The sequence below is a fragment of the Ranitomeya imitator genome, chromosome 7 (genome assembly GCF_032444005.1).
Source record: "Ranitomeya imitator isolate aRanImi1 chromosome 7, aRanImi1.pri, whole genome shotgun sequence".
Lineage (NCBI taxonomy): Eukaryota > Metazoa > Chordata > Amphibia > Anura > Dendrobatidae > Ranitomeya > Ranitomeya imitator.
Genome location: NC_091288.1, coordinates 89,810,928 through 89,833,709, shown reverse-complemented (window position 1 = coordinate 89,833,709; position 22,782 = coordinate 89,810,928). Strand labels below are relative to the sequence as shown.

The following is a 22,782-nucleotide window of genomic DNA, read 5'->3' as shown; positions in this document are numbered from 1 at the left end:
GGCGCTACCCCTTCGATGATGAAGATTTGAATACCTGGGCCAAAATACCAAAAGTTGATGCGGCAGTCGCGTCTACATCTCGCCGTTTCTCCTTACCCGTGGAGGATGCAGGTTCCTTATCAGATCCCATGGACCGAAAATCAGACGCACTCCTTAAAAAATCGTGGGAAGCCTGTGTCACGGCATTCAAGCCGGCAATTTCAGCCACGTGTACTGGCAGATCAATGCTAGTCTGGCTGGATCAGCTGGATCAGAATATTAAAAGTGGCGTATCAAGGGAGAAATTACGAGCATCTATCCCTTTGATTAAGGGTGCTGCGGTTTTTATATCGGATGCCTCAATTGATTCCCTCCGCCTGGCGGCCAGAACAGCTAATCTCTCCAATACGGCTCGGCGTGCTTTATGGCTAAAGAACTGGAAGGGGGATGCCCAGTCTAGATCCAAATTATGTGCCATACCCTGTCAGGGTGAGTACCTTTTTGGAACAGTCCTTGATGATATACTCACTAAGGCGGGCGAAAGGAAGAAAGGATTTCCTAATCCCTTTATTCCGTCTTACAGAAGGGCGTTCAGGAAGCCACCATTCGGAAAGAGGAGAGGCTTCAGAGACAGATGGAATAGTAAAGATTTTAAACAAAAAGGAAATCTGTTTAATAAACGCCCCTTCAAGCCATCAGATAAATTCCATTAATGATATTTCTCCGGTGGGTGGAAGACTAAAACAATTTAGTCAACAATGGAAAGAAATAACAACTAATCCATGGGCTATTGAATTAATATCTTCAGACCTCACATTAGACTTTATTAGAACTCCTCTGGATTCTTTCCTTCTTACCTCCTTAAGATCCAGGCCTCAGCAAGAGGCACTTGAAACCGAGGTTAAATCCCTCCTACGCAAACAAGTCCTAGTGGAGGTTCCATCTTCCCAGATAGGGAGAGGATTTTACTCTCCCTTGTTTCTGATTAGTAAGCCGGATGGCTCTTTCAGAACTATAATTAATTTAAGAAAGCTGAATTCCTTTATAAGACCTAAAACATTCAAAATGGAATCCATTCGTTCAGCTATAAAAAATCTATTTCCAAACTGTTACATGGTAGTATTGGATCTTAAAGATGCTGACTACCATATTCCTATACATCATTCACACCAGCAGTTTCTTCGGGTAGCAGTTTGTATAGGGGGACAAATTTGTCATCTACAATACAGGGCAATGCCCTTCGGGTTATCTATGGCCCCAAGGATTTTTACTAAATTACTATTGGAAGTGATGTCTTTTTTACGGGTAAAGGATACTTTGGTCATTCCATATCTAGATGACCTATTGATTGTAGGTAAAAACCCCCTACAGTGTGAGCAGAGGTTACAGGAAGTAGTGTTATTCTTACAATCCCTGGGTTGGCTGGTTAATTGGGAAAAATCTAGACTTCAGCCTGTAATGTGTCAGAAATTCCTTGGGCTCCTTCTGGATTCGGTTGACTAGATTTGTAAATTGCCTGAGGATAAGAAAATTTCCATAGTTGATAAGGTGTCCTTAGCAATAAAAAAACGTAGTATGTCACTAAGACAGGTCATGTCGTTACTAGGTTCTCTAACATCGTGCATTCCTGCGGTACAGTGGGCACAGTTCCATACTAGGCAGCTACAAAAATTTGTATTGCAGGAGGATATTAAGAATAGAGGATGTCTGGATAAAACAGTTTTTCTAAAGTCGGAAGTATTACACTCCCTTAAATGGTGGTTGGATCAGAAAAATCTTTCAAAGGGGGTTCTATGGGTAATCACCCCTTCTAGTATAGTGACCACAGATGCTAGTCCTGAAGGCTGGGGGGCACATTTTCAGGATCAATGGGTTCAGGATCTTTGGTCCAGCTCAGATCTTAATAATTCCTCGAATGTCAAAGAGTTGAGGGCTATATATTATTCCCTACTTCACTTTTTTCCTCAGCTCAGCGGCTCTCATACAAGAGTATTCTCCGGCAACACCACTGCGGTGGCTTATCTGAACCATCAAGGAGGTACGCGGTCAGACAAACTCAGGGAGGTGGCTTCAGACATCATGGAGTTGGCCGAAGGTCATCTGCTATCACTATCAGCAGTACACATCAGAGGCACAGACAACTGTCGTGCCGATTACCTCAGCCGTCACACTCTTCATCAGGGGGAATGGATGCTAAACAGAAAAATTTTCAAATTGATAACAGCTCGATGGGGTGTTCCTCATATAGACTTGTTTGCCACAAGAGCCAACCGCCAGGTCAAGGTGTTTGCCTCTCTAAACAGGGAGGACAAGCCGGACATACTCGATGCCCTCCAGGTGCCATGGACATTCGACCTGGCCTATGCTTTCCCTCCATGGAATCTATTGCCTATAGTAATAAGAAAAATAAGGGAGGAAGGCGCAAGAGTGTTGTTAATAGCCCCATTCTGGCCCAAAAGGCCATGGTTCTCATGGCTGAGGGCGATGTCAGTGTCAGATCCATGGATTCTGCCTCAGTCCAAGGACTTGCTCTCTCAGGGTCCATTCCTCCATCCTCAGGCAAAGGGCATGAACTTAACTGCATGGAGTTTGAGAGGCGGTTACTAAATCTCAGGGGGTTTTCTAATGGGTTAATTGATACTCTTATGAAAAGCAGAAAACCTTCAACTACCAGGATTTACGTCAGAATTTGGAAGAAATTTCTTCAGTTCCATACTACACAACTTTCCTCTGGAGTTCCTATATTTCCAATGTTAGAATTTCTACAAAAAGGTCTGGAATTAGGACTCTCCGTAAGCACTCTGAAGGTTCAGGTTTCAGCCTTAGGAGCTCTTTTTAATTATGACGTTGCGGGTAATAAATGGATATTCCGGTTTATATCTGCTTGTGAGAAATCGAAACCAATTAGCATACATCGGGTTCCTCAGTGGGATCTATCGATAGTCCTAAATGCATTGACACAACCACCTTTTGAGCCTCTCCATACAGCCTCACTAAAAAATATTTCTTTGAAGACTATATTATGTATTATTAGTGGCGTTAGTTTCTGCCAGAAGAGTAAGTGATCTTCATGCATTATCTATAGATCCTCCCTTTTTAGCGGTAACATCAGATAGGATACTTTTAAAAACAGATCCTTGTTATCTCCCTAAGGTGGCCTCTACCTTTCATAGATCCCAGGAGATCTTGTTACCTACCTTTTATGAGAACCACTCAACTCCAGAAGAAGAAAGACTTCACACCCTAGATGTAAAAAGGACTGTCTTAGCCTATTTAGAGAGAACTAGGGACTGGAGGAAGAGTAGGGCTCTCTTTGTGTCTTTTCAGGGTAAAACCAAGGGTGCCAGAGTCACAAAGAACACATTATCTCGCTGGATCAGAGAGGCTATAATCTTGGCATATAAAGCTGGAGGAAGAGATCCTCCAATGCATATAGGAGCACACTCTACAAGAGCCTTGTCGACTTCCTGGGCAGAAAGGGCGAATGTGCCAATAGACCTTATATGTAAGGCTGAAACTTGGTCTTCACCTAATACCTTCTACAAGCATTATAGATTAGATCTATCCTCTGCTTCTGATCTAACCTTTGGTGTATCGGTCCTTGACTCAGTAAACCCACCCAGTCTATAGTCTCTGTAATTCTCTCTAGTGGGTGCTGTCGTGGCGAATAGAAAATACCGGATTACTCACCGTTAATGCTCTTTTATAGAGCCCACGACAGCACCCGTTCACATCCCTCCCTTTTCTGTATATAGTTGCACATGGTGCTTTTTTGGTGAGGTGTAAATATTAGAAAGATGTAGCATAAGGTTGTAAATATGTATATATGGATATACCTGAACCTGTTAACTAAAACTTGGCGGCGGTTCCTCCTATTCTCTGTAAAACAACTGAGGAGCGAGGGGGGGCCGCCCCTTTTATCTCTCTGTAGGTTTCCTGTTCCTAGGGGCGGATCCCCTCTCTCTAGTGGGTGCTGTCGTGGGCTCTATAAAAGAGCATTACCGGTGAGTAATCCGGTATTTTCCGGTCACCGCGCGGCATCGCGCGGTGATCGGGTTCCGATGTCTGCTGTTCCTGACAGCAGACAATCCCTGCACGCAGCCCCGGGTGCCTGCACACCCCCCCGCATCAGCGATTGCTGTGATTGGCTGGTCAATTCTGACCAGCCAATCACAGCGACATGACAATAAAGTTTCAAAAAAAAAAAAAAAGCTTGTGACAGGCTGTGATTGATGCTGTGTGACGTCGCACCAATCACAGCCGTCACAGTAGTTGGGGTGATTCACACGTCACCTCACCTGATTAACCCCTATGGCGCTGATTGGCTGAACAATAGCTTCTAGCCAATCAGCGCCAAAGAGGTTAATTTAAAATACAGATCACCGCCCTGCACGCCATCTTTCTCTCAGATTTGGCGTGCAGAGCGGTGGTCTAAGCCCCTCTGTCTCACCTGAGATAGAGAATCCATTGGTGGCCAGTGCGATCCTCCCTGCGATCTGCCTCCTGTGCTGATCTCCTGCTCCAGCTTGTGCTCCGTGCTGTGTGCTCTCTGCTGCCATCTGCCTGCTGTGTGAGGCCTGTGATCACAGCAGCAGCAGCACCTCCCCACCCCTTTCCCATCCCCCCATCCCTGTTCCAGTACCCCCTCCCTCCCCCACCCTCCAATTGAAATTTTTTGTGCACTTTTTTGCGCTTTTTTTACTGTGCGCGGCGTCCCGCGCAGAGCATTTGTGCTCTTCCTGTGTCCACAGCGCTCTGATCAGTATCGCTGCTGATCAGTGACTGCGCCACAGGACTTTTTTTTTTTAGTTAGTTAGTGTAGCGGACATTGCAGTCTAAGCGACGTCCGTTTTTGTTTTTTTTTAGAAAAAAAATTGTAGTTAGTACAGTGTAGTTTTAGACGTAAAAAGGTAGCGTAGCCGGCGTCAGTGTTTGGTGACGTTCCTCCATCCCTGTTCCAGTACCCCCCTCCAATTCAATTTTTGCGCACTTTTTTGCGCTTTTTTTTCCTGTGCGCGGCGTCCCGCGCAGAGCATTCGTGCTCTTCCTGTGTCCGCAGCTCTTTGACTAGTATCGCTGCTGATCAGAGACTGCGCTACAGGACTTTTATTTTTTAGCTAGTTAGTGTAACGGACTTCGCAGTCTAAGCAACGTCCGATTTATTTTTTTTTTTCTTTTACAAAAATATAATAGTAGTTAGTACAGTGTAGTCTTAGACGTAGATTACGGTAGCTGGTGTCACAGCGTTCGTGACGACAGATCATCTTTTAGAAAAAAAAAATTGTACAGAGTAGTTTAGTGGTAGCGTGTCAGTGTATCCGGCGTCACAGCGTTAGTGACGACAGATCATCTTTTAGAAAAAAAAAAATCGTACTGAGTAGTTTTATAGGTAGGGAGGTAGCGTCTTGTGCATAAAAAAATCTGCTATCGCTGGATAATCTCTAGTGCATTAAGGGAGCGTACGTCACACGTTTTGTAAAAAGAATAATTAGTTGCGTCATCTAATTTTTAGCGCGTTCATTAGGGGAGCGTACGTCACACTGTTAGTGGCGTTCGCTTTTTTTTGTAAAAAGAATAACTAGTTGCATCGCCTAATTTTTAGCGAGTGCATTAGGCTACGTTCACATTTGCGGCTTTGGACGCAGCGTCGTGGATGCGACTCACGAAAGACGCAAGTAGAACGCATGCATTTTTGACGCATGCGTTCAACCCTTTTTTAATATATAGGGTCTTTTCAGTTTCTCTATTTTTAAAGTACAGAACGCATGCGTCCTACAACGCACAACAATGCAAGTACTTGCGTCTTCTGCGTTGCAAATACACTTCAATGGAGGATTTGAAGTTTCGACGACGCAAATACAACGCAAGTGCGACGCAAGCGTTTTTTAAAAATTTTGGACGCAGAAAAAATGCAACATGTTGCGTTTGCAACGCACCGAAACGCATGAAAACGAACGCACATGCGTCCCCAATGTTAAAGATAGGGAAGCATGACGCGTGCGTTGTTTTGCGGCGACGCCGCTGCGTCCAAAGCTGCAAATGTGAACGTAGCCTTAGGGGAGCGTACGTCACACTGTTAGTGGCGTTCGCTTTTCTTTTGTAAAAAGAATAATTAGTTGCGTCCAATTTTTAGCGCGTTCATTAGGGGAGCGTACGTCACACTGTTAGTGGCGTTCGCTTTTCTTTTGTAAAAAGAATTAGTTGCGTCGTCTAATTTTTAACGCGTTCTTTTGGGGAGCATACGTCACACTGTTAGTGGCGTTCGTTTTTTCTTTTGCAAAAAAAAGATTTAGTTGCGTAGGGTAAAGTTATACTTTTTTTTTTTATACAAACTTATTTTTTTAACATTGATTTTTCTTTTCATCTTTTTTTCTTGTTTCTTCTACATTTTTTCTCACTACTTGTTTTTTGTCTCTGATTGCTTATAATAAAGAGTACCCTATACACAAGCCCCACACATTACACGTGTAAAAGCACCACTTACACACACATCCCCAGGGTTTAGGAAAAAAAAAATGGCCCATTCGTCAACAAGGCGCTATTCACCAGAGGAGGCTTACGCCATCCTTGCGTCCGACACGGATACAGCCAGTGAGGAAGATCCCACATTCCTCTATTCCTCCTCCTCCTCCTCATCCTCCTCCTCATCTGGTGAGGAAGGACCCCCAACAAGGCGCCGTAGGACCCAGGCAACTCCTGCAGCAATCGATCCCGTATGGATTGCACCCCTGGAAAATTTTCAGCCCGTCATTCCGGATTTCAGCAGCAGCTCAGGAATCCAGTTTGACACGACTGGCCTCACTGAAATTGACTTCTTCAAATTCTTTTTCAGTGATGAAATAATAAATATTATGGTGGCCCAGACGAACCTGTATGCCCAACAATTTTTCACCCAAAATCCCACGTCATCTTATGCCAGATGGACCCCCGTAAATGCAGCAGAGATGATGACATTTTGGGGAATTGTGCTGCATATGGGCCTAATCAAAAAGCCAAAGCTTCGGCAAACCTGGAGTACTGACATTCTCTACAGTACACCGGTATTCGCATGGCCATGAAAAGGACACGATTTGAAGGGATCCAAAAATGTTTGCATTTCAGTGATAATGCGCAGTGTCCTCCCCGAGACGATCCAAACTTTGATCGTCTATATAAAATTCGGCCAGTGATTGAACACTTCAGCAGAAAATTTGCTGAGGCGCACACACCCCAGAGGGACATCGCTATTGATGAATCTCTCGTTCATTTCAAAGGGAGGCTAAAATTCCGACAGTACCTGCCCAGTAAGAGGTCAAGGTACGGAATAAAGCTGTACAAACTGTGCGAGAGTACCTCAGGGTACACCCACAGATTTAGGGTCTACGAGGGTAAGGACACCCAGATTAACCCCCCTGAATGCCCCCCCATCCTGGGGGTGAGTGGGAAAATTGTGTGGGAATTGCTGCACCCACTGCTGGATAAGGGTTATCACCTCTACATTGACAACTTTTACACCAGCATCCCACTCTTCAAGGCCCTCTCTGCCAGAGGTACAGCTGCATGTGGCACCGTGTGAAAAAATCAGCGAGGCCTCCCTAAGCCACTAATTGGGCAAATGCTGAGAAAAGGGGAAAGCAGAGCCAAATGCAGCGACAACATACTGGTGGTCAAGTATAAGGACAAAAGGGATGTCCTTATCCTGACCACCATACACCGTGACAACAGCACCCTTGTCACTGTTCGTGGGACCACAACACAAGTCCCAAAGCCAGATTGTATCCTGGATTACAATCGGTACATGGGGGGTGTGGATCTCTCAGATCAGGTCCTCCAACCATACAGTGCCATGCGAAAAGCTTACGTATGGTACAAAAAATTGGCCGTGCACATTGTACAGATGGCACTGTACAATGCTTTTGTGCTGTCCCGATCTGCAGGCAATACGGGGACCTTCCTTCAGTTTCAGAAGGTAGTCATCAAGGCCCTAATGTTTGGCACTCAGGGAGGTGAGGGTCCCAGTACTTCTGAATCTGATAGTGCCCGTATTGTCCAAGGTCAACATTTCCCAGGACAGGTTCCCCAAACAGCGAGGACAGGACGATCACAAAAACGGTGCAGAGTATGTTCCAAGAGGGAAATCCGAAAGGACACAATTTACCATTGTGAAACCTGCCCTGAGAAACCTGGCCTTTGCATTAAGGATTGCTTCAAAGCATACCACACGTCCACAAATTAATAAAAATTAGTTTATACCCTGTTAACACAACACACTGTGTAGTTTCCAACATGGGGTCACTTGTGGAGTGAGGCACTTGGAGGTTTACGGTGCTCACCACATATCTAAATAAATTCCTTGGGAGGTCCAGTTTTCAAAATGGGGTCACTTGTGGAGTGAGGCACTTGGAGGTTTACGGTGCTCACCACATATCTAAATAAATTCCTTGGGAGGTCCAGTTTTCAAAATGGTGTCACTTGTGGAGTGAGGCACTTGGAGGTTTACGGTGCTCACCACATATCTAAATAAATTCCTTGGGAGGTCCAGTTTTCAAAATGGGGTCACTTGTGGAGGATTTCCACTGTTTAGGTACATCAGGGGCTCTGCAAATGCAACGTGACGCCTGCAGACCAATCCATCTAAGTCTGCATTCCAAATGGTGCTCCTTCTCTTCCGAGCTCTGCCATGCGCCCAAACAGTGGTTTTTCCCCACATATGGGGTATCGGCGTACTCGTGAAAAATTGCACAACATCTTTTTCTGTCTAATTTGTCCTATACCCCTTGAGAAAACAAAAAAATCGTAGCTAAAAGATCATTTTTGTGGAAAAAATATGTTCTATTTTTTTTTACGACTCATCGTTATAATTTTTGGTGAGGCACTTGGAGGTTCACGGTGCTCATCACATAGCTAGATAAGTTCCTTGAAGGGTCTAGTTTCCAAAATGGGGTCACTTGTTGTGGTTTTCCACTGTTTAGGTACATCAGGGGCTCTCCAAACGCAACATGGTGTCCATCTCAATTCCAGCCAATTTTGGTTTGAAAAAGTCAAATGGCACTCCTTCCCTTCTGAGCCCTGCCGTGCGCCCAAACAGTGGTTTTCCCCCACATATGGGGTATCCGTGTATTCAGGATAAATTGATCAACAACTTTAGTGGTCCATTTTCTCCTTTTACACTTGTGAAGATAAGAAAAATTGTTGCTAAAAGATCATTTTTGGGGAAAAAATGTGATTTTTTTTTTTATTTTCACGCCTCTACGTTCTAAACTTCTGTGAAGCACCTGGGGGGTTCAAAGTGCTCACCACATAGCTAGATAAGTTCCTTGAAGGGTCTAGTTTCCAAAATGGGGTCACTTGTGGCGGTTTTCCACTGTTTAGGCACATCAGGGGCTCTCCAAACGGGACATGGTGTCCGATCTCAATTCTAGCCAATTTTGGTTTGAAATAGTTAAACTGCGCTCCTTCCCTTCCGATCCCTGCCGTGCGCCCAGACAGTGGTTTTCTCCCACATATGGGGTATCAGTGTATTCAGAAGGAATTGAACAACAACTTTTGTGGTCCATTTTCTTCTTTTACCCTTGTGAAAATAAAAAAAATGTTGCTAAAAGATCATTATGTGGAAAAAAAAAAGTTAAATGTTATTTTTTTCCTTCCACATTCCGTTAATTCCTGTGAAGCACCTGAAGGGTTAACAAACTTCTTGAATGTGAGTTTTGAGTACCTCGGGGGGTGTAGTTTTTAGAATGGTGTCACTTTTGGGTATTTTAAATCCTATAAGCCTCTCAAAGTGACTTCAAATATGATGTGGTCCCTACAAAAAATGGTTTTATAAAAGTTGTTGAAAAAATGAGAAATCGCTGTTTAACTTTTAACCCTTATAACTCCCTAACGAAAAAAAAATTGGTTCCAAAATGTTGCTGATGTAAAGTAGACATGTGGGAAATGTTATTTATTAACTAATTTGTGCGATATGAGTCTCTAATGCAAGGGTATAAAAATTCAAAGTTTGAAAATTACAAAATTTTCAAAATTTTCACCAAATTTCCGTTTTTTTCACAAATAAATGCAGGTAATATCAAAGAAATTTTACCACTATCATGAAGTACAATATGTCACAAGAAAACAATGTCAGAATCACCAGGATCCGTTGAAGCGTTTCAGAGTTATAACCTCATAAAGTGACAATGTTTAGAATTGTAAAAATTGGCCCTGTCACTTAGGTGAAAACAGGCTTCGGGGTGAAGGGGTTAAAGGGGATTTCTCATGAACAAAGTTTATTTTAATCAATAGATCTTCAAATAATAATAACTAGCACAATTGGATGTATTAAAAGAAAATAAATGTTCCTGCGCTGAGATAATCTTATAAATGTGCCCCTGCGGTGTACTGGGTAATGGCTGTATCTTACCATGCAGGAACATGGTCTGATCATATCACAGCTCCTGGGCAGGGGAGGAAGCAAACTAAAGTATACAGACAGGACAGCAGGGGATCACAGCTGATTTTTTTCTTCCAGCTAAAACATTGCTTCAAAACAGGCATGGGACATGTTTTAAATTAAAATAAGAATCCGCTGTGATCCCCTGCTGTCCTGTCTGTATATTCTCTTTTTCTTCCTCCCCTGCCCAGGAGCTGTGGTATGATCGGACCATGTTCCTGCACGGCCAGACAGCCATTACACAGGACAACCCCAAGCCCCCCATTTTAATTAGATAGTTAGTTGCCAGCTGAACGATGGTTTGGCTGCCAACTGTCACCCGACTCTCTCATACTCAGATGTGCTCGCTCCCGAGTGCTCATGTGTTCTCTATAGGAGACTCTGCCAGACTTATCTGCCAGCGGCTTATCTTCTGGAGCACAAAGGGATAAATAGTCTGAAATCGGACATGCTGGATCCTTATCTCCCCGACAGTCATCTGTCAGGGACCCAATATACATCAGATTGTCAGCCGACCCTGTCGATATCGGCTGCTTTGGCCTAAGTTAGCCTAATGTGAACTAAGGCTTTTAGGTATAACTATATAAAACCTTATTATTGCAAGAAAAAAGGGGTTGTGTTGTGCTCTGCCAAGAATACCAATACCAGGCGTGAAAAGGACACATGCGTTGTCCGCTGACATATCAGTTGTTAGTTTTCAAGCTGACATTGCTGTGTCATCTGACATTGTAATATGACTTTTTCGTGCCTGTTTTTGAAAATACTGTCCATTTAACCCCCACAGGGGTTCAGTCCTGTACTTGTGGTTTGTCCTGAGGAAGAAGTTTGTTATACTTTGAAAGGCTTTGACAACCGCATTCTTTTATCCTGGTTCCTGATTCCTTCTTGGAATTCCCATTTGTATTCTTCATTGCGCAGAACAAAACCGCTCTATTCCCTGCCATTATATGGTGGACAGCTTTGTGGGTCTTCAGCAACCATATCAAGCACATTGTATGTTGTGGTTTCACAACCCGAACAGGTGAGCAATTCCCTGTACCCTAATACCCTAGTGACTTGGATAAAACACTATTGTGCTATTGTGTTTTTTGCAGCTGTTCTCCATTATAAAACCTTATTGGCAGATCTATGTACATATTTGGTCCACAAAAAAATGAACTATTTTTTTTTTCTTTTAGGATGAAAAATATTATCTCCGATCCTTAGGTGAAGACCCTCGCAAGGTAAAAAGTAAGCGTTATATTAAAACGATTGTGCAACTAGATGACTTCCAGGAAAACCGCCACTTTTTTGTAGCCTATGAAAATCCCTGCTCTGCCCATACAGTGGGAAAATTAGAAGATTGTTATTTCCTTTTATCTCATTCATCCATTGTCATTCAGTGACTAGATTAGACATTACATGGTTGAGAACATTTTTTAGACTTTTATGGTGTTCTTGTGTTGTATCACTTTCCGTGAAGCCCAAAGACTTCGATGGAGATGGACACTTACAGCTGCAACCACGTCTTCATTCTCTTGATAGCTCTGTAACAGGAAATGAGTTTGGATTTATTTCGATTTTAAAAAATCCCAGTGGATCTCGATTTTTTTTTTTAATTAAAATAAAAAATTACCATGTGAATGATTCTGTGCTTTTCACACCTTCTCTTCTTTTGCTGTCATTTTGTTTCCTATATGCAGGACATTGCAGACATCAGCAAACAGTTTCCAGAGTTGGCAGAAGATATTCGGATACCTGAATTTTTTGAGAAAGACCAGTTTTTCTCCAGTGTGTTCCGTATCAGCTCACCAGGACTACAGCTCTGGACACATTATGATGTATGATAACCATAGAAATACAAACAACTTTTCCAAGATATGGCTACTGCCCAATTTCCCTCTGATTTACCTGCTGTATGTATGTTCAGATTTACATTTTGGATTGACCTCTTTAAATACGGTTTCCAGTTTAATTGAGTTTTTCTTGAGGTAAAAGTCATACACATCAGATAAGGCAAGACTTCATTTCCATATTTCCTACATTAGACCGATAAACAGGGCAGGGGGAAAGAGTCCTATTGTAGGCGGCAGTGATGAAAGTGTGCTCTGATAAGGTGTTTTCCGAACACGCTCGTGTCCTAATCCAGTATTTTCTGTGTGCTCTAAAAATATGTTCATGTCCCCACTGCTCAATGGCTCGCTGCTGTTAGACAGCCATAACACATGCAGGGATTGCCTGTTTGTTATATTTGCCAAATGCCAGAATAATGAGAGAGAGAATGTTTTAAGGCATTTTTATTACTTACTGCAAAGTCAGAAGTTTACAGACACTAAGATTACTATGCCTTTAAACAATTCTGGACTGCCCATATGAGGATGTCGTGTGTTTCGAAGCTTCTGGTAGGGTTTTTGGCAACATCTGAGTTAATTAGAGGCACATGTATTTTAGTGCACACCTGAAACACACTGCTTCTTTGTGTAGCATCATGGGAAAGTCTAAAGAAATCAGCCAAGATATCAGAAAGAGAATTGTGGACTTGCACAAGTCTGGCTCATCCTCGGGTACAATTTCAAAATACCTGGAGGTGCCTCGTTCATCTGTACAAACAGTTATATGCAAGTACAAACAGTTATATACAAGTACAAACAAGATGGGAGTGTCCAGCCATCATACCACTCAGGAAGGAGATGAGTTCTGTGTCCCAGAGTTGACCTAAAACAGGAACGGTTTATTCTGATTTCATGTCAGATATTGAGAAAAAAATTGAGATGTGTCTTTTTATATAGTGTATGTAAACTTCTGGTTTCAACTGTACCTACAGTACCTATGTATGTTCAATATAAATTTAGATTCTCCAGATCAGAATCTGCAATACTACAATATGACTTCCTCAATGAAATCAGCAAACAATCTGCAACAGAATTGGCATGCCACAGGCTATAAAATCTGCACCGCAACCAAATTCTGCACTGAAAATTTATTTTTTACTTTGATCTTTATTTTGTTTGTTTTTTAAATTTCATAGAATTACCTTGTACTGTATTCTGCTGCAGATTCTGATCTGCAGGTTAAAAGCTAAGCAAATCATGTGAGTTTGCCTTATTACAATACCCTTAAATAGGATTGCATGTTCTGATTATTCTTGTATATCTGACTCAAAAAAATCTCCTTCTAGGTTATGGATAACTTGCTGATTCAGGTGACAGGAACAAAACGAGTGGTCTTATACAGCCCACGGGATGCCCCTTATTTATATTTATCAGGTACAGAAAAGAGCATTGCTGAATAGGACTCATTGGTCTGGCACAGGTCTGAGGTTTGGACACATACAATATTGCTTTTAAATCTGTGATATAGGCTGATCTGAGGGTCGACTCCTGCAAATCAGAGAGCTGACCCTCGGAAACTTGTCAACGACGTCTTAGTTGTGAGAATTTTCCTGACTTTAATTACACAAAATCCTTTTATTGGCACATATTTTATATTAATGAAGTTTCCAAAACTGAACATGTTTTCTTACTTTACCAGGTGACAAATCTGAAGTGCTAGATGTGGATAACCCAGACTTGGTCAAATATCCTCTTTTTTCTCAAGCTAGAAGATATGAATGTACCCTACAAGCAGGAGATGTGCTGTTTATCCCAGGTTAATAATTGCATTTGTATAAAGTTGTCAGACAGATAATAGACCTCAGAAAATGTCAGTCATGTATTGAATCATGGATTGTTCTTACTAAAAAGTAAAACGACATTGATGGCATTACACCAAGAAAGCTCATGTCATCAATGTCCGATTAGCAGGTGTCAGACTGCTGTGACTCTCCCAAGATTGCTTAAAGGGGTTGTCTGCTTTTAAGCTATTCTGTGTGACTGCAAATGTGTGAATTCTCCCATCGTGTTCACTGCACGCTGTAAGGATTTTCTTTTACTGGCGCCATGAGCGGAAGGATATATGACTGCAAGTCTGCAATATGCATACTCCTGGCCACATTCCAACTAGATGGGCACAAGTGTATTAAGTGAAATAGTCTAGTTGGAATGTGGCCGGGAGTATGCATATCACATACTTACTGTCACGTGACTGACCACTCCAGAGCTGGCAGTGGAGAATCTGCTCAGTGAGGATTAACAAGCCTGACGTCACATAGAGTGACTGCAAACTTGTAGCTTAAGACTGAACAACCCCTTTATGAGCAGAAATACTAGGAAAACGCTGTGTCACATTTTGGCAATGGGTACCCAAACTTTTACTTGCCACTGTATATTGGGATTCTTCACTGACCCGCTGAAGCAAGTAGCTGTTGGATGTAGACACCTTACTAAGAATTGAAGGATGCACAGCTAGCATATAATGTTGGGGTGCATCATCGAGCATCAAAATAAGCATGTAGGCAGCTTGGCCATATTTGTATTCCAAGATTCTAATTGAAGGGTTATTCATGATATAGAAAATAATCAGTACAGCTATTATAATCTCTAAAAATGGCCATAAAAATACCATTTTTATAAAGTCAAGTTTTGTTTCACCTAAAAGAAACTACGGTAATGCTCCTCCTGCAGTTTTTGGAATATTCTGTAAAATGCTATTTTCTAGACAAGATTTAGTGGAGGAAAAACCAGACCTCTTGACTTTCTTTGAGACATAATGAACCTTGAAAATTAATGATGGGTTATATTGTGCTCATACTTTGCTAGTTATTACTGATGTGCAGCATTCTTTGGTATGAGCATGCACAAAGACTCCATGGCTGTGAGACAGAATTTTGACTTTAAACAGACATTTCACCAGTTTTAACACATTAGACTGGCCACGTCATGGAATTGTGGCTGCAGAGCTGGATAAAACATAGTTTTTCTTTTCTTTAAGGTCTCCTCTCAGTTGTGGAGATTTAGCTTGTAAAGTTTAGGTTACAATGTATGTTTTCAACTGGTGATTACCAGAGATGTCTCTTGGGGTGTGTATTTCTTATCTATCATTACAAACACTTCCAGATGTCATCTCACATTGCTGTCAGTTGTGACCAGCTGACTGTTGTAAGATAAGATCTGTAAGTGTTTGTAATAATACATAACCTCATAATTATTTCTACACAGCAGCTGTAGAGATCAGTGAGGAGAGAAGGGCGTGTTCTTTTCTCTCCTGCATGACACTGCCTGCTTATGATTGGTCAACCTCATTTAGGGGAAGAAGTACACGTCATCAGAGACAAATCTCTAGTAACACCCAGTTGAACTACAGTATAAATTAGAACCTAATCTTCATAAATGAATATTTCTGCAACTAAGATGAGAAATAAAAACTACATTTTACACAGCCCTGCAGCATTCAATGATGTGTTAATTTTAAAGAAGTATGCTCTCTAACTTTTTTTATTCATTATTTACAGTATGTGTTACATGCATGTAATATAGTGTGAGTATATTAATATACTGACCACTGTTTTCTCCGGTGTAGTGCACCGTTCTTCTCTGCTACTCTGTGATGTCATTGCTCTGCAGACTCTCTGGATCACACTTCGCTCTGAGAGTGAAGTCAATTTTACAGTGTAAGCCTATGGAGGGTCATAACAAGGCTCCATAGGCTTTCATTGCAAAATCGAATTCCGGCTCATAAAGAGTGCATAGATCGAGCTGGTTAGTTGCAGTGCAGTCACTCAGAAGCAGGAAAAAATGGTGCTGGAGCACGGAGAAAGCAGCGGTAGTGGGAGTGCTTCTTTAACATGCTCAAACTGTCTTTTAAATACTGCACCTTTTTGCCGCAGGTCAAATTTTTCTCTCTCATATTCAAGGGGTTCTCCTTATACCTTTGCATCTATCCCTTTTAATTGTAAATCTTATTCTATATACCAGTACATTTTTTTATTCATGAAGACTGGATTTTTGCTAGTAGTGCAGATTTCCATATAATTTCCTTATTCCATATTGTTGGATAGTGCTTGTAAAAACAAACACTTTTGACATTTACTCCTTATTAAAATGTTCAGTTTTTCTTGAAATAGTAATACTGTTCTTTTGTATACAGCTCATTGCCTGGGAGACCAACCACTGCTGCTGTCTAGCTAGAAACCCAAACAGAGGCCTGTTCTAGAGAAAGGGCTCATCCATAAGTATTCAAATATATAGCCAAAAGAGAAATGGATAACAGAGCAAGTAAAACCATTTTTATGTAGCTTTATTATGACATTTTACATACAAAATTATTTTATTGAAACATAAACATAGATATTAATGATTAAAATTCAAAGGGCAGCAATGCGTTAGTGCCACTTTTGAGCAAGATTATAGTACACAGGTCTATATGAATGCCTAATAATTCTTCAAAGAAGCACATTACGAAACGCGCGTTGGTGTCTGCCTCTTCCACGTCTGTAGCAGGTTAGTCTTTTCAGTCTCCTTATGCCCTGTTACTTTTTCAGAGAGTATACCAGTGTCAATGCTTGTATGTAGCCTGGCTGTCTTCATCCCTCCTGGATCCTCACTTGTGTCTGAATTTGTATCTAATACTTATTAGTCTGCGTCTTATTTCATTAATCTTTACTACATGATTGTCTTCCATTAGTAGGTCTGATTGGACCACTTAGATATGCTTTGCACTATGCACTTTATTTTAGTTGACTTAAATATCTGTATATGACTATTAGTCATTATCCTCCTTGGTATTATATGGCATGACTATACAACTACATTTATATACAGTTACATCCTGTATATCTCTTTTTGACTCCTATTTGACATTAATATATACCTGTGTACTATAATCTTGGTCAAACGTAATAATTAATATCTATGTTTATGTCTCAATAAAATAATTTTGTATGTAAAATGTCATAATAAAGCTACATAAAATGTTTTTGCTTGCTCTGTTATCCATTTTTCTTTTGGTTATACAGGTGCTTCTCACAATATTAGAATATCATCAAAAAGCTAATTTATAAAAAAAAAAAAAAATTTATTTCAGTTCTTCAATACAAAAAGTGAATTTCAGTTATTATATAGAGTCATTACAAACAGAGTGATCTATTTCAAGTGTTTATTTCTGTTAATGTTGATGATCATGGCTTACAGCCAATGAAAACTCAAAAGTCATTATCTCAGTAAATTAGAATACTTTATAACACCAGCTTGAAAATGATTTTAAAATCTGAAATGTTGGCCTACTGAAATGTATGTTCAGTAAATGCATTCAATACTTGGTCGGGGCTCCTTTTGCGTCCTTGATTTCCAAATGAAATGCAAAATTTACTTTCATCTGAAAACAACATCTTGACCACTGAGCAATAGTCCAGTTCTTTTTCTCCTTGGCCCAGGTAAGACGCTTCTGGCTTTGTCTATTGGTCATGAGTGGCTTGACACAAGGAATGCGACACTTGTAGCCCATGTCCTGGATATGTCTGTGTGTAGTGGCTCTTAAAGCAATGAGTCCAGCAGCAGTCCACTCTTTCTGAATCTCCCACAAACTTTTGAATGGCCTTTTCTTAACAATCCTTTCGAGGCTGCGGTTATCCTGATTGCTTGTGCACCTTTTTCTACCACACTTTTTCCTTTTTCCTTCCTCTCAACTTTCCATATATATGCGTGGATACAGCACTCTGTGAACAGCCAGCTTCTTTAGCAATGACCTTTTGTGGCTTACCCTCCTTGTGGAGTGTGTCAACGACTGCCTTCTGGACATCTGTCAAGTCAGCAGTCTTCCCCATGATTGTGGAGACTACCAAAACAGACTAAGGGACTTTTTAAACGGTTAGGAAGCCTTTGCAGGTGTTTATTGTTAATTATTCTAATTTACTGAGATAATCACTTTTGGGTTTTCATTGGCTGTAAGCCATAATCATCAACATTAACAGAAATAAACCTTTGAAATAGATGACTCTGTTTGTAATGACTCTACATAATGAGTTTCAATTTTTGTATTGAAGAACTGAAATAAATTAACTTTTTGATGATATTCCAATTTTGTGAGAGGCACCTGTATGTCTAGCTAGTAAGCACTGTGCTGAAGTTGACCAGGATTAGGAGGTATTAGTGCATTTCTGGCCGGCAAGTCTCAAAGCGGTGCTTACAAGCTAAAAGGAAAAAAGCTTGTAAGCACTGATCATGCTGTGCTCTCTAGTAACGTTAGTCAGTCTCCAAGCTGCAAAACAAAAGGAAAAGTGTTATTAATATCTCAAGAATGGCTGAAAAATTGAATAAGCAGTAAGTTGCTTGTATTTACAAGCCCGATAATATCCATTCATGAAGATGGGAATAATTCTTTACATTCAGTATTAGCATTTTTTAAATCTCTTTCTGTTTATATTGTGTTTAGCTTTTGGTACAATTGCATTTTTTCTCTTAATATAGACAGACTGCCATCAATCAAACTTAGGAGCGCTAGGATAGGCTGGGCTTATAAATACATAGACTTCTTGGATAGCTTTGCTTCTTTGACTCCACTGCTTTTCATAAGTGTAGTTTATTTTCTACCATGTTTCTTTAACATAAGTTTTCCTTAAATTATAACCATGAGCATGTCTTTTTATGTGGTAGTAACATTTCCTTATAATATGTGTGAATATAATCTTATTTATTCTTCTTGGTCTAGCCCTCTGGTTTCACAATACAGTTGCTGAGGAGTTTGGAGTTGGAGTAAATGTCTTTTGGAGGCATCTACCATCTGACTGCTATGATAAAACAGATACGTACGGTAACAAGGACCCCACAGCTGCCTCAAGAGCAGTGCAGATTTTGGATCGCGCGCTAAAGACACTTGATGAATTGCCTGAAGAATACAAAGATTTTTATGCCAGGAAAATGGTAGTGCGGATACAAAATAAAGCCTACAGTACCAACTATGAATAAAATTTGTTACACATACTGCAGAAGTTGAATCACCCCTTTTACAGCCACAACAATTTTCTGCTGTGTTCTCTTGAAATGGATAGTAAATTTTGTAACAATAGCCGTAAAGAACCGCAAAATGTCAACAGTGATGCTCCTTCGACAAAGCAGACTGGAAGAGGAAGAGCTGCCCTGTTGACGTGATGTCAAATTGAAGCAGTAGAACGACTTGATGGTTAGGAACCTACCTGCCTGTATATTCTTAGCCCCATAAGAATAAAAACCCAAAAGTTCTGAAATAATCCTTTTAAATACTTAATTTATATCTCATTTCTTATTAATACATTTTCAGCTTTGTAGCATTCCAGTCCAAAGATTTTTTATACAGTCTTATTTTCTTGAATTTATCACATGTAATAGCTGTTCTTAATTTTTTCAATATTTGCTAAAACTGTTTTCATGGATTTTTCATTACAAATTATGATAATTACATGATTGGTCAAAAAAGCTACTTAAAATTGCTTCAGAACACGTTGCAATTAACACCATGTGTTTTTAATCATAGTAGAAAAACCTAAAAAGGACTTTGGAGCAAAAAACTAATAAAAGCACCATATTCGAAGTATGCTGCTTTCGGAAGAAAAAAATAAAACAAAACACCTAAACGATGCATATCAAAGCATGGATGGGCACATTAATCAAAGCTATCTAAAAAGAAAAAACTTAGTTGCCATGGCAGCCAATAACTGCAGCTTTCATTTTACCAGGGAAACTCAGGTTCCTGTGGACAAGATTTTTCGGTTAGACAGTTTTGATAAATAAGGCCCATTATATGTAGATTTCAATGTATACTTTAAAGGGTATGTATAATTTAAATGTATTCAATCACCCATGACAGCACCACGAGAGAGGAAATCCGCCCACCAAAGACAGGAAACCTACAGGCTAAAAAGGCAGCACCGCTCTCCCACATCAGTTCCTGTACTTGATGGGGGAACCAGTGACAAATTTACCTGTTGAAGAACGGACAAAGGATTCAATCTTGCCCTGGCCGGCCGAGTTCGGCAGGGATCCCTTCTCTGTCTCAGCCAGCACGTGGCTCCCGGAGGCTCCACAATGCGCTCATGGGAGTCTGGCACGTGTATGCAATGGTAGGGTGGGTATGAATGCACCTTGCGTCCTGGATCCCTGCCCGCAGTTGCATGAGCTGGTACCAGAAGTGCTGCACTCATGGAAGAGGCGGTTGCAGCATGTGGTGACGGCTGTAGGAGCGCCCGATGACATCATCGGTAGGTGCAGTGGCGCGACAGGTAACGTGCCCAATGGGCAGTTGTACCTGGATCACTGTGTGTATTATGGAAGTGCGGGGAGGCGGGCCATGCCGGGGGTAGGGGGTGTGAATGAACATCACTCAGATTGTCACCATGGATGCGAGTCCCACAAAATGAGGAGCACATCTGGGTAAGGAGGTCATCAAGGGAATCTGGACTAAGACTGAGAAAACCTCTTCCAATGTTAAAGAGTTGCTGGCTACAGAACGAGCAGTTAACATGTTCCTTCTATCCTTACAGGGCCTGAGTGTCAAGATTCTCTCGGACAGTCGAGTATCTCTGGCCTATGTAAACCGCCAGTGGGAACTTAGTTAAAAACACTGATGAGAGTAACAGATCATCTGTTTCAGATAGCAGAGAAATATCTCCTTTCCTTGACGGCCCTTTATATACGAGGGAAAGAAAATAAGGTGGTTTTTCTAAGGCTACTTTCACACATCAGGTTTTTTGCATCAGGCCCAATCCAGCGAATGTAGGAAAAAACGGATCCGGCGCAGATTGCGAAAAACTGATGTGACGGATTCGTTTTTTCGACGGATCCGACTAGCATATGCAAATAATTGGATTAAAAAAATTGGAGCATGGTCAGTTTAAAAAAACGGAATCCGGCCCCAGAATCCTTCTTTTTCCGGATCCGGCACCTTCCGGCTCCCATAGGCTTCCATTCTAGCAAACAGCCGGAAGCGCTGAATCCGGCGCTTCCGGCTTTTTCGCCACAGACAAAAAACTTTGCTATGGACGTTTTTTCCAGAAACGGCAGATTTGCTGGATCCGGCGAAAACCGGACAAAACGCAATGTCATCCGCCGCAATCCGGCACTAATACAAGTCTATGGGAAAAAAATGGATCCGGCGGCAACATTTGCTGGATCCGTTTTTTTGAAATTTAGCTGGATTGAGCCTGACAGCGAAAACCTGATCTGTGAAAGTAGCCTTAGCCGCAATCCTCTGAGACAAATCGGTAAGTGAGGGAGTCTCTGTTTCCTGAACCCCAGAGAAAAACCCTTGGATGTGGACACTCCAGCTTCCCTGGAATTTCAGCCTGGCGTACGCCTTCCCTCCCGGTGCACTGATTTCACTGGTTGTAAGGAGAATCAGGGAAAACAAGGCGAGGGTCATCTTGGTTGCCCCCTTTTGACCCAAGAGACCTTTGTGTCAGATGCGTGGGTTAAACCGGAAATCCCGAACCTTCTTGTTCAAGGGCCGATATTCCATCCAAAAGTAACCGGCCTCCACTTGTCAGCATGGAACTTGAAAGTTCACTGTTACAAAAGAGAGGTTTTTCTGCCAATGTCGTATCTACCCTGCTTCAGAGTAGGAAACCAGTCACAGCTCGAATATATGCTAGAACTTGGAAAAAGTTCTTATCCTTCTCAAGTGCTAAGGTAGAAGAGGGGGCACCAATAGTAAAGATTTTGGAGTTTCTTCAGAGGGGCCTTGAATTAGGGCTGTCTACCAGCACCCTAAAGGTACAAGTGTCAGCTCTCGGGACCCTATACAGTTGCGACTTAGTGGGTAATTATTGGGTATCGAGATTCATTAAAGCCTCTTTAACATCAAGACCCATTTTAAGGATAAAACTGGTGCTATGGCATTTAAATGTAGTACTAACAACCATAATTGACACCATTTGAACCCATATAATCAGCAACCCACAAGATTCTTTCCGTCAAAAGAGCTCTGCTGGTAGTATTAACTTGAGCCAGGAGAGTTAGTGATATTGAAGCCCTTTCTATAGCTCTGCCATTTACCCAGATCCTACATGATAGGGTGATCTTTAAACCAGATCCGGCCAATCTTCCTAAAGTGGCGAGTTAGTTTCATAGAATACAAGTTGTCCTTCCTTTCTTTAGTCCCAACCCAAATAACGAGAAGGAGAAGTTGCATGCATTATACATTAGGCACCTAACTACACATCTCCTTTCAGCCACTAAAGAGTGTAGAAAGGATAGGTCTTTCTTTGTATCCTTACAGGGCTCTAGAAAAGAAAATATAGAGCCTCAAAACCTACTATTGTGAGATGGATTAGGTAGGCCATTTCTCTAGCCTACTCGTCAAGTGGCAGGGAAGTGCCGGAAGGTTTTATCTCAACCCCTGGAGCTTTTTTCGGTTTTGACTTTTCGTTTTTCGCTCCCCTCCTTCCCAGAGTCATAACTTTTTTTATTTTTGCGGTCAATATGGCCATATGAGGGCTTATTTTTTGCAGGACGAGTGGTACTTTTGAACAACACCATTGATTTTACCATGTCGTGTACTAGAAAACG

General features: G+C 41.4%; 1 protein-coding gene across 9 annotated transcripts in view; it reads left to right on the top strand.

Annotated features, from left to right (window-relative positions):
• Positions 1-19,507, top strand: part of TYW5 (tRNA-yW synthesizing protein 5) — a 63,723-nt gene extending 44,216 nt beyond the window's left edge. For 7 of the 9 annotated variants that reach the window (XM_069733629.1, XM_069733627.1, XM_069733625.1 and 4 more), the window contains 5 exons: positions 11,569-11,613; positions 12,073-12,210; positions 13,548-13,635; positions 13,901-14,017; positions 18,953-19,507. In XM_069733629.1, the coding sequence (XP_069589730.1) occupies positions 11,569-11,613; positions 12,073-12,210; positions 13,548-13,635; positions 13,901-14,017; positions 18,953-19,209 (645 nt within the window). In that variant the 3' untranslated portion in view covers positions 19,210-19,507. Of the gene's footprint in view, positions 1-11,308; positions 11,412-11,568; positions 11,614-12,072; positions 12,211-13,547; positions 13,636-13,900; positions 14,018-18,952 lie in introns of all 9 variants that reach the window. The other 2 variants (XM_069733632.1, XM_069733633.1) reach the window with 1 other exon arrangement.
• Positions 19,508-22,782: the final 3,275 nt, after the last annotated feature.